Genomic DNA, 17,982 nt, shown 5'->3' with positions numbered 1-17,982 from the left:
ATGTGCATTTATGTTGAAACCACACGTGCTTTACTCATAGGTACTATGTTCGGAGTTCGGATCTTTAACATCGATCTTCCATCCAGTTACCAGTAATTATTCTACCGACTTGGGCTAAAAGCTCTCAAGCGATCCTGAGTGCGCCCCATACAAACGGATCTTTATTTGAATATTGACCAACCAACATTTTGTAAACACGCTTTGGTTAATCCATACTCATACTAATAAGCAAGTATTTAGTATATTGTGCCTGTCTGTCTGTTACAATATTTTCACAGAATAGCCGCCCGATTTTGACTTTTGAGACAGAGATAGCTTACCGTATCAGTATCAGTAGGTACCCTTATTATAAATGCGAAAGTGTGTTTGTTTGTTGGTTTATTGGTTTGTTGGTTTAACCTTCAATCACGTCGCAAAGGTGCAACGGATTGACGTGATTTTTGTATGGGTATAGATAAAGACCTGGAGAGTGACATAGGCTACTTTTTATCCCGGGAAATCAAAGATTGCCGGGATAAAAAGTAGCCTAGTAGGCGGGTTTTTTAAAAAACCTAATTCCACGCGGACGAAGTTGCGGGCATTAGCTAGTCGACTATAATTCTTATCCCAAAAAATCTAAAAGTTTCTATGGGATTTTTAAAAACCTAAATCCAAGCGAATGAAGATCAAACTTCATTTGTATGGACTATGGAGCGCGCTCCAAATGCTCTCCTCTAAATTCTAATATTCCATCGGGCCTTGCCTTACCAACTTGCAAGAATAATATTAATATACAGGAATATTTGCTTCCAGATTTTCAAATTTTATTTACCTAGTTGCTGACTCGTTAACTGTAAGTCAACAAGTACCTACCCACAATGACCTGGGACATAACGTTAGGTAAGATATTTTCTGACCTGATTTCATTTTCATAACCTTTGATTTTTCATGTCATGAAAATGGGTAGACAAAAAATATTCGTGTCGTAGCAAAATGTATATTATATATATTATATATATTACCTTATACACACGATTTTATATTGAACATGTTTTATGCAAATCATAGGACTATCGAAATATTTTTTAATGACGAATAGATCAAGTACAATAATTGCGAATCCTCAAGTTCTTTGGGCACATCACAAGGAAGAGTGGTACCTACCTACCATCGAAAACCTCGTGGTACAAGGTCGAGTGGAGGGCACACGTCCACGTGGGCGTTCGCCAACTAGGTGGACGGACTTAATCCGATCCGCAACAAACACGCCTGTCTCCGTGTGTGCACATAATGCAAACAACAGAAATCGCCGGAGGGAGATCGCACTAGCAGCAGTGAAGAATTCATAGCCACGACCTCTCTGTGAAGACTGAACGATTGAGAAGAAGAAGATCAATGTGACGTGATCGCATAACCTGATACTTTACCTTACTTAACTGAACTTTTTCATTGGTTTACCAATTAGTTGTTAATACCAACTTAATAGCTGATTTGCTAATTCCGCTGTGCAAAAAACCAAGATTATGATAATAAGTGCAGTGACCGGCAAACAAACAGCGGCGTTAAGGGTCACTGATCAACCAAATCGCATGTTCACGCGCGGTAGAAATCCGTAGTACAGTACGCGGCAGAAAGTAATGTACATCGACCTTTAGAAAGAGGTAGTGATTTTGTAGAGCATTGTTTCTGTCGTTGAGACCGACAAAACGTCACATAGGTATGAGTGACAGAGACAACGCTCCACAAAGCCGAATAGTCATTCTAAAGGCCGATGTACATTATTTTCAGCCGCCTAGGTACTGTAGGAAGGTATCCGGTAGAAGTCCGCCAAAGAGACCTAAAAGTCGATACAGTGGTTTGCACAAGTTGTTTGCCTGTCTCGGACTACAGTCTTATTTTTAATCGATGCCTATCTCTATAATTAATATAAAAATGAATCACTAAATGTGTTGCTCATCGCAAATCTCGAGAACAGCTGAACCGATTTCGCTAATTCTTTTTTTATAATATTCCTTGAAGTACGAGGATGGTTCTTACGGAGAGAAAAATTAAAAAAAATTGAATCTACTGTTAGGCGGAATGAAGTTCGCCAGGGCAGCTAGTAGGTACCTATTATAATATTATGAAATATCTTGTAACTTAATCATGTGTCTCAAACTGTAGCATATTGTCATTGTTCCCCTACACTATAGCGAGCGTGCGCCCCAATAAAGAGTAATAGTCGTATTTGCCATATTTTTTCTGTCACTGACATCACGAAAGCCTTATCCGATTGTCAGTCCCCGACGGAACTCAGTGGAACTTAGGTGGAATTTACAGTCTTAACAATGCAGCGGCCTTATCGACGACGGTATTTGCAGCCGAACAATATGCACGAAACCTGTCATGGCGGTAAAATTGGAATAGTGCAATTTACTTTTCACAAAATGATATAAATAAATAAAATAATGAGATTTTTTTTGTAATAAGTGCTTTGTGTTTAGTGTTCACTTTTTCTGTCATGTTTATAGTCTTTTTTGAGTTTGAGAAATAAGACTACTTTAAATCTAATCACTGCCTGGCGCGGCCGCGGTCGCCCCCTTTGGGACGAAACACGTACCTATTACATAATTTTTAACATTGGCCAATGGCCATTTATTTTTTAATTATATTTTATAGTTAATATTAGACTAGCTTATGCTCGCGACTTCGTCCGCGTGGACTAGGTACACAAATTTCAAACCCCTACTTTACCCCCTTAGGGGTAGACTTTTCAAAAATCCTTTCTTAGCGGATCCTAATCCAATCCATCAGCCTGTTTGCGTCCACGGCTGGACATAGGCCTTTCCAAGAGCGCGCCACCAAACACGGTCCCCCGCCTTTCTCATCCATCCGCTCCCCACCACCTTCTTCAGGTCATCAGTCCAGCATCAGTCCAGTCCATACCCAATATAGCTCGCTCCATAGCGCGCTGAGCGACTTTTAGTTTGTGGAAGAGGCCAACTGTCAGTGTCCTGTGGCCCTACCGCGGTTGTTTGACAGCTACAATGTCACGATCGCAATCATCTCTGATTGGTAAATGCTCGCTCACTATTGGCTACAATGCATTGTTGCAACAAGAATCGCACAAATTCAGCCAATCAGAACAATTGAGATTGTAATAATGATTGATGCATGTTTTAGACAATCGCCCTACTGTAGGGCGATTGTCTAAAACCTGCATCAATCATTATTACAATCTCAATTGTTCTGATTGGCTGAATTTGTGCGATTCTTGTTGCAACAATGCATTGTAGAAGATTGTAGCCAATAGTGAGCGAGCGTTAACCAATCAGAGATGATTGCGATCGTGACATTGTAGCTGTCATTCTCCCGCAATCGCGCAGCTGCACGTTTCCGTTCCATACGTCATCACAGGTAGAACACCCCACTCTTAGCGGATGCCTATGCCAAATTTCAGCCCGATCCGTCCAGTAGTTTGAGCTGTGCATTGATAGATCAGTCAGTCAGTCAGCTTTTCCTTTTATTTAGATTTCGAATATGTCGTGACAAAGAAAGCCCCACCGCGCCTTTGCTTCGGCACGAAGATGAGTCGGGAAACTTTACCCATGAGTGGACCAGCTTTAAGCCCGTTCATGAGACGCATCCAACGTCAAGTGACGCCGAAACTGGGACCCGGCACGTACGAAAATAATCGTGATGCGTTTTATGAACTTACACATAGGGTATAGTATCCATAACGTTATTTCTGTCACTATTTAGGACCAAAATCACAACATCATCATCAAAACCTCCCTATCGGCGACTGATTACTGAGCACGAATCTCCCCTCAGAATGAGAAAAGTTTAGCCATAATCCACCATCATCAACAACCCATCGTCGGCCTGGATGTCGGCCACTTTCTGGATTAAATCGTGTAAGGTTTATGATCTTTGTCAGCCCTAGCAGAGACTACGGTATATGTGGGCCGCAAATTTCAAACACGTCTCAGTTTTTATCTAGTGCTTTGGTCTAAAAGTGTGGCGTAAAATGTTCACTTTTCACGTTATTTACTGGTTAACTCTACTTACATGCATTGATCTTCATTATTGCCCATCAATTTTGTACGGCTAAAGGTATGTATTTAGTTTTAATCAACTCTGAACTCTGTAAAAAATAAAAACTATAGTTGGGCCATTATGAACGCGCGAACATCATTAAGATCATAGAGTTGCGAGAATGCCGCAGATGTAGTTATCGATAAAGGGATGCCGTTCAGACACAGGTAGCTGGCAGCTAATTTTATTTTGTTTGCCCTCGCTCTTTATAACCATCAACAAATCTTTTTTTACTGTTCCACACAAGACCAGAGCGTTATGTTCCAGTTCCATAAGGCCTGTAAGTGCAAGCGAGAGGTCTGCTAAAAATGACTTATGACCCCCGTTCACACGTCCATAATGGCCCAACTGTAACTCAAACTTTATCATAATTCTATGCTTAATTATCACTCACTTTAATATTTTGTACTTAATTCAGATATACAGCAAATGTTGTTACGGCGCTACGTCACCAAGGTGGAAAGCTAAGCACGAGTATCAGCCGCCACCGAAAGAACTTCCACCACCGTTACCAACACCCCAAAACTGCGCACCTTTCAACTCTACGTCGAAAAGAAAAGGGCTGTTTAAGGCAAGCGATTGTCCCGCGTAAGTGCAATTTTGTAGTCACCCCATTATTTTAATTTATTTATAGTTCATCATTGTACCTAGTAGAATAAAATAGAATAAACTTTTACAATAGCTCAACGGGTTGCGAAGCTGAAGTGACAATGGGCAGGGCACATAGTTCGTACAACCGATAGACGTTGGGGTCCCAAGGTGCTGGAGTCCTCGCACCGGAAGACGCAGCGTTGGAAGACCCACCCACTAGGTGGACGGACGACATCAGACGAGTCGCACGGAGCCGCTGGATACAGGCGGCCTGCGGCCTGCGGCCGAGCGCGCAGGTACGCTATTAGAAGCTTCACTTCAAAAAGTTTCAAATGAATATTGAATCTAAAATTATTGTTATATTTTCTTTTGCAGACCATGCGATTACTATCCAATATATAAGAAGAGACAAATGAAGTTTGCTTACAGTTTCACTGGGAAAAAAGTTTTGCAATGCGCGGTTGAGGTAAAGTTGAGGAATATGGCATGACTGACAAAATATCTTTGACTTTCAGCTTTTTTAATGAAGACTTTTAGACTTTTGGTCCAATTCTCATCTCTCGTTATAAAAGTTCCATGGCCTTTAAAAGTAGATCGTCAAATGTAACATGTCGCTACTAGATGTCACCACCATTGCTTAGATTGATAAAAATACACACATAATACTAACGAAGATTTCGTGATGCTGATCACGAAAAGCGAAGGGACTAAGGTCCAAATGGTCTTAAGGCATTCCAATGCCGCGATAGTCTGAGGGATGCAGATTCAATATCTACTGATTTCGCAATTTGTGATACCTATAGGTATCAGCGAGTCTGAACAGGAGGAAAGAGGAGGACCGATAATAATTATCCCTCGGCCGACATCAGAACTGCTCAGACTCGCCGATATCAGAAGTGGGATTATTTTTGAAACTGTGGGCATTGTAAAAATGTGGGCATAATATACAAAAATTTGGGCATGAGCGAATCCATGTATTAAAAATTAATTTCGGACCTTTGAACATAATTATTATTTGTTATTTGCAGATCAAATGTGTTCCGTACAACTTGGACGCTTGTGGGTACTGTGGATGTTCATGCTCTGCCCAAGGTGACTACTGGCAGTATGAGAACAGAATTTTCCTATGCAGGAAACATTATTCAAGACTGTTCAAAAACTGCTTAGCTAAATTTCAGGGTGTGAAATTGGCTGATTTCAAGGTAATTTATAATTTTAGAGCGGTAGGTGTTTTTAATGTTAGTCAAAGTCAAAGTCAAATGATTTATTCAAAATAGGTACCTAGGTAATAAATTACTCTTTTTGATGGTCAGATGTTGGATTTGTAAGATATAGTGGTGATAATTATTACGCAAACTTAATCTTAGTATTTTATAATATGTACCTATAGTCCACGACAGGTCGAGATGGCATTCGGGGTGGGGACTCCACGCATACCCGCACAGTACTCGCGCTAAGCTCGATGGGATAGCGCAGGTGATGTGCGGGTGTGCGGGGCCTCCCCCGCCTCAGACCCCGATTGCCATCTCGACCTGTCGCGTACTATATTTACTAGCAGGTCTGCAGGTAACTAATCAGTGTTTTGTTTCAGTCTGTAAGAGATTGCTTTTTCGCACATGCGCACAATAGCTGCAAGGCTGCATTGAAGATCATGAAGAGTGAAGAAATAGAAAAGAAATTGAGGAAAGAAGCCTATCTCGATTTATATTTTCCGCAACGCAGATTTTGTAACAATTAATGCTTATTTATCGTGTAGCTTTCAATATTAGTTATCAACACATAATTACTTAGTTCAAACAACGTAACTAATTTGAAAATAAATCATTAGTTTATTTTAAAATATTAGAGTAATTGGGGCCGATTCTCTAGTACACAATCTCTAAACTAAACTAAATAAACAGGTCTAAATCTAGTGCTTTCCTTTTCCGCAAGCAACATTATGAAAGGGATAGCAATAGATTTAGACGTGATATTTTAGTTTAGTTTAGAGATTGTGTACAAAGGAATTAGCCACATGGGGCCGATTCTCTAGTACACAATCTCTAAAATAAACTAAATTAACAGGTCTAAATCTAGTGCTTTCCTTTTCCGCAAGCAACATTATGAAAGGGATAGCAATAGATTTAGACGTGATATTTTAGTTTAGTCTAGAGATTGTGTACAAAGGAATTAGCCACAATATGTAACTAAGGATTAGATTTAGCCCATCAACCAATGACATTCTAAGAATGTCATTGCCATCAACCATCGAGTCCATCACTATATCACGGGTTTCCAATGTTACCCGTAACTACTATACATATATCTTATAGTGGACATAGACAATCTAATGAATATATTGTTGGCAACATTGAACTCATCAATCAATCATCTGACTTTTGGAACAACAACACAGAAGACTGAAGAGTGAAGAGTCCCACTTTGCTTATTTATTATTTTGTTTCTAATCAATAATAACACAAAAGTTAAGTGAGATCATGAAGTTAGATTCTAATAACAAGATGATCAATGGTGACAGTGGTGCTGAAACTCCAGAGGATGTTGTGGATCCGCGCCAAAACGCGGAGGACATAATCGACGAGATTCTCGCAGAGTTCTCAGAATCCCGATCGCCTGATGCCGTGCGAAATGGCAACGGCATTCCCGAGAACTTGTTTAATATGATACAGCCGCCTCGTACCCGGACCCCAGCGAATTCGTTCTCGGAAAACGCTACGATAGAGGACATCGATCCATCGTCCGACCTCGGAACGTCAATTCGGAACAAGTGCTTAGAGTTAGAGGAGATCCTCCAAAGCTTAAAATCCAGGCTGAACCATGTCGTGCTCGATGAAAACATCGTCCTCAGCCCAGACGCCAACTCCATGGAAGCACAACTCGAACACGACCTCGACACAGACTGCCAAGAGGAACTTTCCTTGCAGGAGTTCCTCGAGATTTTACATTCGCAAAACAAAATTTCACCAAGTGGCGTCCAATGATCGCTCACACTATTTTTTTAGTTGTAAGGTATTATAATATTACAAAAAAAGAATTTATTGTGTGCAAATTTGAGATTAGACCATTATTACTATGAAATTATTAAACAATTAGGTATAATCTGTTGTTTTTTATTTAAATTTTAAACCAAGAAACTAGTAAAAATAATGTTTATTGTATCATACATTTTTATAACAAGTCATTTACATTATACTTTTAAAGCCAATAATACTCTTAATAATAATTAAACAAATTGTTAAAAAAAAATGTTTAGACTACATGTCATCAAAAAGATCGTTGACTTCTGAACTTATGCTGACTTCAGTTAGTGTAGGCACTGTATCATTGTCATACAACTGACTGTCATCACAAGTATTTGACTGAATAGTGCTCAAACTGTTCTCACTTTGCAGAATATAGTTTAATTTCTTTTCCTTGATCATATCGATGATATTGCTTCGTTTGCGATCGGCGAGTTCCAATAGGAAGATTTTGAGCCAATTGTTGTATAGCTTAGGGTCATTTTTAAGGCATTCATTCCTGAAATGCATCATTGCATCTAGGGCTTTACTGAAATTTCCATCTATGTTGCCATATACCATACTTTCAATAGCTTCGGTCATTTGTGAAGCCAGATCAGTCAGTATCTTACCTTCCTTTTTGAGTATATCAAAGTCATTTATAGGATTCACAGTTCCTATCCTTTGTACATTATCAGGTTTCTTGAACATCTTAAGTTCAATTTTAGATAAGTCATCCATTGTGACATCATTATTGGATGTGGATGGTTGGTTCTGTTGATAATCATCAATATCCATAGCATGATTTTTCTTTTTATCCCTCTTTTTGACTTCCACTTTGTTCAAAACAAATAATTTCTTCAGCTTATCTGTCACTTCTCTGGATCTCTTCTCTATTAATGGTGGTATTTTAAATAACATGATAATATCGTCCCTTGGTTGAGGCAAGGGTTTCCCTGGATTCATGGCTCGGTAAGCTATGCAATCTAAAACATACTGAGCAGATGGGCTCACCATTTTAGCTATTGGAAAAGCTTCAGTGTCATCGAACTCGGATTCCTCATATGCTCTTGTTAAATCCATAGCTTTTATCAGTTCTTTAAAGCAATCAACTTGTTCTTCATTACAACCATACTTTTTAATACTTGTAACAGGGAATGCCATGTTTTTAATTTCATCCTTGTAACAAATACCAACCATGGATAAACAGACAAAGTTGTTTGTGTCTATTACAGGCATGAGAGCGTACATTTTGGGTGCATTTCCATTATTGTAAACTCTCCTAACTATGCCTACTAATTCCAATTCACAAAGGCATTCAATTAAACATCTGAAAGCATATTGCGCCTTTTTATCACGTTTACGCCCAAACACGTAAGCTAATCCATCGCCGTTTAAATTTTGCCATGTAATATTACTGGCTTTTGTAAAACCATACACTTTTAATGACTTCTGTCCTGGATCATATAGCATACTTTTATCACACTCTGAAAATGGAATGACTTGCTGCCCATATTCATATCCTTTAATCACATTGTCAGTACCAACTGTAGTTTGATCTTCTGTGTTAATATGGACCTTTTCTTTCTTAATGCCTTCAGATGAACTTGCTGCATTAGTGACAGGATTCCTGATCGCTTTTTCCCATTTTTTGACAACTGGTTCATCTTTAATTCTAATGTAAGTTGAAACAGGTATTTTTATGTTAGGACCTATGCTCAGATCTACATTCCAAGGCATAGCATTAATAGCCCTTTTCTTGTGGAAGAGTAAATATCTCATTGTGTAATCAAATGTAGCTGTTGCTCCTTTGGTTTCCTCGACGAAAAGTCTTGCCAGTTCTATTTCAGAGTTGTTATTTTCTTCTGAATAAATATCTGGTCCAATGACATCAACTTCAAAACCTTCTTCTTGAAAACCTGCCATTGCCTGAAAAAATTCCTTTCTGTATAATTCACCAAGTGAAAATAAAATAGGTATGAATAAACTTTAAAGTTGCAATCCTCTCATTTTAAAAATTGCGATTTTTATAAAACAAAAAACATTAGATTGGTTGTTTTGATTTTAGTGGAAAGGCTGCATTTGCTTTTCTGTATTATTTCTCTCATGTTTTGTCTAGACCCAGCTGTTTAAGCTGTACCTTGAGGTTGATGCCAGTCAGTCAGTGTTTATGTAGTAACTGACGTATTACTCGATAAGGGGTATGCAGGCTTAATAAAACTGTCATACACCTTCCCAGTTAGTATCAGTCATCAGTCACTAAGTAAAATAGTGAAATTGCAGTTAAGGGCTAACTTGTAATTGTGTAAAAAACTATAGATAGTAATGTAATTTACCTGTTTTACTTGACTATCCTCCATCTCAGAAGGTGCTTGAAAGTTTGTCATCAATATTATTTTTTTCTGTGCAATTTTCGTGGCGGGCACTCCATTTTTTAAATGTTCAGCTGCAACTAAAAGTGCATCAAACCAATTTCCTTTTGATTTTGAAGCCTGAAAATTAAACAATTGTTACTAACAGGCAATAGCAATCAGGGTATGAGGCAGAGGGACTCTAGCATCCCCCCATTAACCTGGTGCGGGCGAGTTCCCTCCCCGATTGGCGTTTCGACCTATTGCGTACTACAGGTACGTATCTAATACTTGAAAAATATAACAGCAGAGTTTACATTTATATTTTTAATGTTTCAATTTATCCATGCAATGTAGCATTTAAATGGCAAGACGGGCAACCGTTTTTAGTTATTGAACACATTACCTTATCAGGAAGTTTGCGTATCATCGACCAAGTAGGATACTGCAGCTCTTCCAATATTTCAATATGCCTGCAAGTACCTGGTGCCAGTTCAGCCAAACTATTGTTAGTTGTCTTAGCTCCTAGCAATATTATTCCCACCAAATTCTTGCCTTGGCTGATAATCTTGCGTTCTATGATGCGACCAGCGCATTCCTTCGCCTTTTCGAAGAAGCTTTGCCCATTCTTTTCTTCTGGTACCGATGCATTCTTGCCGATGTCCAGTATTATTATTGTACCTTGATCAATTTTTGTTGGAGCCATCGCTGTTTCTGAAAGTTGAGAGGTCTTGAGCACGTCTTGAGGTAAATAAGGCACTTGAAATCTATTTTTATTTTTTAAAATGGAATTTTGATCTGAAATAATAGAAGAAAATTCTGTTGCTCGATTCAAGTTGCGACAAGTTTAGAGTTTGAAGAAAACCAGCCAAGTGCGAGTCAGACTTACCTCGAGGGTTCCGTAGTTCTTAGTCTATCTATGACTGAAAATGGACCAAATATACAAAAAAAATTAAGACTCCCCTATAACTACAAATAAACATACATACATTACAACATTACATAAATAAACATACGTACTTACGTACATACGTACGTCTGATACTTTATTTTTTTATATTTTGATTGTAATTACACCTAAAATTGATTGTTTACCATTATTTATACACTATTCTGTTTTCTGCTACTTTACAAAACTGTCATACAGTAGAGTTTAGTAATACACACGGGACTGTGCTGTGTGCACATAGCAGAAAACATATTATTCAGATTTTAAACTGGATTACGTCTTTGTCTAATGTGACTCGTGACTTCGTCCGCGTGGACAACACAAATTTCAAACCCCAATTATTTTATCTCCTTAAAAATCCTTTCTTTGCGGATGTCTATTGTTTACGTTATAGTACATCATCACTTACCACGGTGAGATTAGAATTAAGGGCTTACTTGTATCTGAATGCCCAGCCCGAACTGTCGAGAAGTTTGAGCTGTGCGTTGATAGATCTGTCAGTCAGCTTCTCCTTTCATATAATATTTAGATGTTCGCAGAACTATTTTATTGATGTCACACGACTTCTAGTTGATTCCATAATATTTAAAACTGTTAGGTATCTACCTATATTGACAGACCTAATAAATATAATTCATACTGAATTTTACTGAGTAAATATATCATCTCAATTAATTTTTAATTAAATATCTTAATTAATTTAGTACCTACTTATTACAAAAAGAGATTTTTATAAGCAGCTGTGACAACCAGAGAGTTGCATCATAAGGGTTCCTATTATACCATTCGATACGGAACCCTAAAAAGCAGAATGTTTGACATTTGATACATTGACAGCATAATTATACCTCATATATAGGTACCTCTTCTGTGGTGACAGTGCAAGTGTTGTCATATCCCATCCATATCCCACGTAGACGGAGTAAAAAATCTAGACAAAGGAACGTTTGCTTTCTCATTCACACTAAAAAGAGAACATAGATAAAGTTACTAATGTGATAAACAGAGACGCAGCTAACCTATTTTTGTCCCTTATTATGTAACCGATTTTTTTCAAGGAATACAACTTTAGTTGCAAAACAAACTTTGAGAATTCTGGGCGTCATTGTATTCCCCATCCCCTTGTAACCTAACCCATCCAAGTCGGAGTGCCCCAAGTCCCCAGCTCGCTTCACTCGCTCTTGATGGTGGGAGCGGGGGGGATGAGAGAGACCTCCTACCATAGTGGAAACCTGCAAAAAAGAAGCTCCACGAAGCGGGGCTCCATCGACGGGGGCCCGATCAACGAGAAGAGCCCACCCACTATGGTGTGGGGTCTTTTCCCTCTCCCCTTCCATAAATGAGGTTCATGATATCAAAAAAAAATATACAAAAACATAACCTCAAAATGAGATTTTTAAAAATTCATAGAAAAAAAAAGAAGTGATCTAAGAAAAAAAATGGTTTCCTAACTCTGAAATTTTGACTAGAGTTTCAGCAGCACCTCCCCTACCTTCCTCCATCCCCCCTTTTATCAAAATAGTGGTGACGCTTCTATAGTGGAGCCAACAATTTTCTTATGGAATGCGGTCTACGGCGGAAGTATAATAATTATTCCCCAGAATAATAGTTCGAAATTGAAAAAAAGGGCGGGAAACTTCGTACTTGGCGGACGTGAAATTTTCGTGCTTTGATTTTATTAATTTGTAAATTCAATTTGGAAAAGGATTGGTGTTGTTTTATACTGTTAATATTGTAGTTTTAGTGACATTTTCATAGTAGTTAGCTGTATATATAGGTAAGTTTTTAAATTTAGTATACTTTACATTTCAAACTTATGGAAAGTCGGCCTCCCGATCCCGGGGGGTCAGATCCCCCAGGATCGCTGAATATTACATCAAAAATGGACGTATTAATTGCAGCGGTCGAGTCGTCAATGGACACTGACGTGTCCGTTGTGTCCAATGCCGACCAACCGTTGAAAAGAAAAATATTTTCACGCATTTGTATGACCTGTAACAAAAGAAAAAGGAAAACAAAAAGTCGAGATGGAAGAGAAAGGTACAGTTGTGAATGCAAGAGTGAACCTGACAATAATAAAGTTCAGAATGCCCCTTACCCAAATCCACAAACTGAATCCACAAATCCCACCGATAATAGTAGTCAATCTTCACTGCCAAAGCGTGTGCCAATTGGTCGTGCTTATTATCAACAATCCGACAATGCCCCATACGTAATACATGTACAAAAAGAAATTGAAAAAAGTGATAGCTCAACAACTCTACATCCAATAACTTTTGGTAGATTTTTGAAAAATAACAAATTTAGTGGTGTTGTGAACGGAAGCGTAAAACGTGTAGGTAGAAATCGCATCAGTATGGCGTTTTCTACCTACTTGGATGCCAACAATTTTTTAACAAACCCAATACTTGAACCCGCAAAATACAGGGCGTTTATACCCACATTTAATGTTACTCGCATGGGTGTGGTAAAAGGTGTCCCTAATGATTGGTCCGAAGAGGAAGTCTTACTCAACATGAGTGTTCCACTTGGTTGCGGACCAATCATTAAAATCAGGAGGATGAAAAGAAAAATTGTAGTGAATGATGTAAACCAATTCATTAACACGGGGACGGTAATAGTTACTTTTGATGGGCAAATACTGCCTACCCGGGTATATATGTGCTACACTGCTTTACCTGTAGAGTTATACATTTACCCCACTGTGCAATGCTACCAGTGTTGCCGTTTTGGACATGTCAAAAATCAGTGCCGGTCAGTGCCAAAGTGTTATAAATGTAGCCAAGGGCATTCTGGCGACACTTGTCAGGTAGAGGAAGAGTATTACCGATGTTGCCTATGCAAAGGTTCCCATCAAGCCATAAATAAAAAATGCTTAGAGCATAACAGACAGAGAGCGATAAAAGAAACCATGAGCAAAAGTTGTATTTCGTATATTGAAGCAATTAAAATACATCCACCAGTTGCAAACATGTCATATGCCGAAGCTTTGGTTTCAACGCCTGTGCCATCCTCTTCATCACAAGATATACATGGTCCCCAAAAATCTAAACTTCCATCTACTTCAAATTCAGTGCCGAATTCGTATAAAAAAACAGTCTTTATAAAGCCAAGATCACCCTCAAAGCATAGCAAAGGCTATGACCGCTTTGCCCACTCAGAAATAATAAGAGATCCTGTTTTACCTAAACAAAAGTTTAATTTTAATAATAATAGTTCTGAAAATAACATGAACATGGCAGACATTATTAAAATATTAATTCAATTATTATCACAATCAAATATAGTTACACCGTCCCACGTTGCCACAGTAATTGAAGCCTTATATCAAATATCTAATAATAATGGATCACAGAGCCAGAGTGATTCAGTGGAATTGCCTGAGCCTCAACAATAGAAAACAAGACTTAATATATTTTATTAATAAACATGACCCCTTTCTTATCTGTCTCCAAGAGACATGGTTGAGAAGGGAATTTTTGTTCAAAATGCCGGGGTATGTTTGTCTCAGAGAAGACAGACCTGATGGGTATGGCGGGGTGGCCATACTCATCAAAAATACTCTGACATTTACACCTATCACTCTTCCTGTACATAGCGATAACTTATCTGTTATTGCAGTTATTGTAAATAGTATATGTTATGTATCTATATATTTCTCTCGTCCTAATAATGAAATATTTAATGAAATTAATGAAATTTTAAATTTTTTACCGAAACCATTTTTATGTTTAGGGGATTTTAACTCTCATCACGAATTATGGGGATGTTCCTCAACAACCTTCTATGGAGAAAAGTTGTTAGATTTAATAAGCTCCCATAACTTGTGCATTCTAAATACTGGGTCTCCAACACGGTTGGCACGGACACCTAGTGCTCCAGATTTGTCCATTTGCACTCCTGATCTAGCTTCATCTCTCACCTGGTCAACAGCTGAATCTACTGGTGGTAGTGATCACTACCCTCTAATTATTACTTTCCCTTTTGATAAACCTCCAAAACATGTAAGACAGCCACGTTTAAAACATAAACTGACAGATGCAAAATGGAGTTTGTATAGTGCAGCCGTTGAAAAGAAAATCAATAATTTAACTGAAATTAGTCATTTGAATATATTAGAATCCTCACAAGCTTTATCTGCAGCTTTAATTGAAGCTGCAGATGAAACTTTTCCAGTAAAAAGGGGTGAGTGCATGGAATTTATTCCATCTCCACCATGGTGGGATGTAGAGTGCACTAATGCTGTTAAAGAAAGGAAAGAAGCAGAAAAACAATTTTGTCAAAATATGACGGAAGAAAATTTTGATAATTACTTAAAAATTGCCAATACCACTAAGGAGCTACTTAGGATAAAGAAATATGAAGGATGGCACAGGTTTTGTAAATCCTTGAATCCTAATGTTTCACCTTCAATTGTTTGGCAAAATATAAGAAGGTTTAGATCTGCATTTAAAGATTCACAACAGAATAAAATATCTCCAGCTCTAGCAGAGCAAATCATGGATCGTTTGGGTCCTCCTTATGTACCTGAATGTCCTATGGCCTCAACGCCCCTAATAGTATCTAATGATAATTATAATAATGTAGATTTGAATTCGCCATTTACACTTAACGAATTGAAAGGCGTACTGTCATCGACTAAGGATTCTGCACCAGGGGAAGACGGGATTCCTTATTCCTTCTTATCGAACCTTGACGACAACATCCTCAGGTACTACCTTTCTTTGATCAACAACGTTATGATGGCGGGTATCGTCCCCGAATCCTGGAGGTCCCAAACTTTGATCTTATTACAGAAGCCGAATAAACCGAGTTCAGATCCAACATCGTATAGGCCAATAGCATTATCGTCGGTATTAGCTAAAACTGCTGAACACCTCATTAAAATCAGGCTGGAATGGTTTTTAGAACATAATACATTATTATCAAGAAACCAGTTTGGTTTTAGGAAAGGTAAATGTACCCTTGACAGCTTGAGCGTTCTTACCACAGACATAAGACTAAGTTTCTCTAAAAATGAGTCTTTGGTTGCTGCCTTCCTAGACATAAATGCCGCCTATGATAATGTAAATATCTCGATTTTAAAAAATAAATTGCTAGCCCTGAATATTCCTAATTTATTAATTAATTTTATTGTAAATATGTTGTACGAAAGATATATAAAGTATTCGTTAGATTCGTCTGATAGTGAAATTATATATAGAACTGTGTGGAAGGGTTTGCCACAAGGCTCTGTTTTGAGCCCTATATTATATAACATTTATACTTACGATTTGGACATTTCTGTTAACAGATATGCAAATGTGCTTCAATATGCAGATGATTTGCTTTTATATGTTGCTGGGCCATCTTTGGATAATATTAGTGAATTGTTAACTTTAGCGTTAAATACTTTAAAGTGTTGGTTATATAATAATGGGCTAGATTTGTCACCATCTAAAAGCTCTGTTGTAGTATTTTCTCGAAAGCGAAATCTCCCATCTCTTCATATTAATTACAATGGTATTCCGCTAGCAGTTAAAGATAAGACAAAATTTTTAGGCGTAATATTAGATTCTAAACTTACTGGAGTTCCTCATTTTGAATATGTTTCATTAAGGTGTGAGCGAAATTTGAATATTCTAAGGTGCCTTACAGGAGTATGGTGGGGTGCACACCCTTTTACAATGAGATTGTTATATAATGCTTTAATAAGAAGTGTTTTAGACTATGGAACATTCTTGTTACACCCTGGTAATACAACTGCAGCTAAAAAGCTGGATATGATCCAGTCAAAGGCTTTGAGGTTAGTTACAGGTGCGATGAAATCGGCTCCGACAAATTGTCTTCAGGTAGAATGTTGTGATCCGCCCTTATATATGAGAAGACAATTCCTCTGTGATAAATACTTTTTTCGTACATTAGAGCTAAGTTCCCATCCGTTATTTCCAAAAGTACGACAACTTGCATATCAGGTTGATAACTGCAATTACTGGACCCATAAAGACTCTCCATGTCTTGTAAAAAGTCTTAGAAAATATGAAAGTTTGGGAGCTCCCACCCATCGAAGTATTACTCTTCCTCTATACCAGCATAACTACAAAAGCCTTATTGCTGTCCCGCAAATTAAATTCGATATAGGATTAAAATTAAAAGATAACCTTAATCCAAAACAGGAATTTACTAACATCGTCAATAATAAATGGCCCGACAGGCACTATGTGTTCACAGATGCTTCTAAGCATGAGGATAAGAGTTGTGTTGGGGTTGGGGTATATCATTCACAATATAAAGGTATACAACAAATTAAACTTCCACCTGAAACTTCCGTTTACACCGGTGAATGTTATGGTTTACTTAAAGCTTTGGAATATATTTTAATTTTAAAGATACCGAAAACCATAATATTTTCTGATTCCCGCAGTGTTTTAGAAGCTATTAATAGATTTCCATTCAAATCCCATAAACAGTCTCCAATTGTTTTTGGGATTAGAGATCTTTTATATAAATGTTCACAGAGAAATTGCGATGTTGTCCTAGCTTGGGTACCAAGCCATGTGGGCATTCTCGGAAATGAAAGAGCTGATCAATTGGCAAATGAGGCTATACGCATTGGAGATACTGTCCCATACACCAATTATTGTTCTGACCTGATAAATTTATCCAAAGTATATTTGTATGAAACCTGGAATGGGGTATGGAATAACGATAGTTCAGTAGGTAAACATTATAGAAAAATTCAGACGTCCATTCCGTTAAAACCATGGTTTAGTCGATTAGTTTTCTCCAAAACTGTCACCTCTGTTCTGTGTAGAATACGCTTGGGTCATGTTTGTACACCAGCCCATTTGTACAAGATGAAAATTGTTCCCGATCCTTACTGTTCCTGTGGGGAGTATGGGGACTTGAACCATATTTTCTTTGCATGCACTTTGTATGATCGGTCTGCCTTTCTTGCTCATCTCGAATCATTGCATATACCATTTCCTACATCTATAGTTTGTTTATTATATACTAATTCTTCAAATATTTATAAAGTTCTAGCTTTGTTCCTAGA

The 17,982-nt window shown here is 37.9% G+C and overlaps 3 protein-coding genes across 6 annotated transcripts in view; 2 read left to right on the top strand and 1 right to left on the bottom strand.

Moving 5' to 3' along the window:
• The first annotated feature begins 815 nt into the window (after positions 1–815).
• Positions 816–6,487, top strand: LOC117991261 (uncharacterized). Of its 2 annotated transcripts, none has more exons than XM_034978836.2 (6): positions 816–879; positions 3,490–3,683; positions 4,475–4,644; positions 5,023–5,113; positions 5,676–5,849; positions 6,239–6,487. In XM_034978836.2, exons 1-6 carry the CDS (start codon positions 858–860, stop codon positions 6,383–6,385), a joined length of 798 nt encoding a protein of 265 aa, XP_034834727.1. In that variant the 5' UTR covers positions 816–857; the 3' UTR covers positions 6,386–6,487. The 2 variants fall into 2 exon arrangements, with proteins under 2 accessions (XP_034834727.1, XP_069361085.1); XM_069504984.1 differs by lacking the exon at positions 816–879 and adding an exon at positions 2,307–2,370.
• A 515-nt stretch (positions 6,488–7,002) lies between these two features.
• Positions 7,003–7,746, top strand: LOC138403639 (uncharacterized). Its single transcript, XM_069504993.1, has one exon. The coding sequence runs from the start codon at positions 7,125–7,127 to the stop codon at positions 7,626–7,628; it is 504 nt and encodes a 167-aa protein (XP_069361094.1). The 5' UTR covers positions 7,003–7,124; the 3' UTR covers positions 7,629–7,746.
• A 35-nt stretch (positions 7,747–7,781) lies between these two features.
• LOC117991227 (X-ray repair cross-complementing protein 5-like) overlaps positions 7,782–17,982 on the bottom strand; it is a 39,982-nt gene continuing 29,781 nt past the window's right edge. Inside the window, exons 1-4 of one of the 3 annotated variants that reach the window (XM_069504898.1) lie at positions 11,697–11,724; positions 10,404–10,711; positions 9,983–10,138; positions 7,782–9,575 (exon numbers count right to left, since the gene is read on the bottom strand). In XM_069504898.1, the coding sequence (XP_069360999.1) occupies positions 7,902–9,575; positions 9,983–10,138; positions 10,404–10,711; positions 11,697–11,712 (2,154 nt within the window). In that variant the 5' untranslated portion in view covers positions 11,713–11,724 and the 3' untranslated portion in view covers positions 7,782–7,901. Of the gene's footprint in view, positions 9,576–9,982; positions 10,139–10,403; positions 10,712–11,355; positions 11,465–11,696; positions 11,725–17,982 lie in introns of those variants that run through there. The other 2 variants (XM_034978788.2, XM_069504897.1) reach the window with 2 other exon arrangements.

This window comes from Maniola hyperantus, chromosome 19 (assembly GCF_902806685.2).
Source record: "Maniola hyperantus chromosome 19, iAphHyp1.2, whole genome shotgun sequence".
Lineage (NCBI taxonomy): Eukaryota > Metazoa > Arthropoda > Insecta > Lepidoptera > Nymphalidae > Maniola > Maniola hyperantus.
This window is presented reverse-complemented; position numbering and strand designations above follow the sequence as displayed.

Excerpts from the sequence above, each read along its gene's own strand:
- LOC117991261 (XM_069504984.1), top strand. The coding sequence starts at position 2,307 with ATGCAGCGGCCTTATCGACGACGGTATTTGCAGCCGAACAATATGCAC. Across the intron at positions 5,114-5,675 it reads TTTTGCAATGCGCGGTTGAG|ATCAAATGTGTTCCGTACAA; the intron begins GTAAAGTTGAGG and ends TGTTATTTGCAG. Across the intron at positions 5,850-6,238 it reads TGAAATTGGCTGATTTCAAG|TCTGTAAGAGATTGCTTTTT; the intron begins GTAATTTATAAT and ends GTTTTGTTTCAG.
- LOC138403639 (XM_069504993.1), top strand. The coding sequence starts at position 7,125 with ATGAAGTTAGATTCTAATAACAAGATGATCAATGGTGACAGTGGTGCT.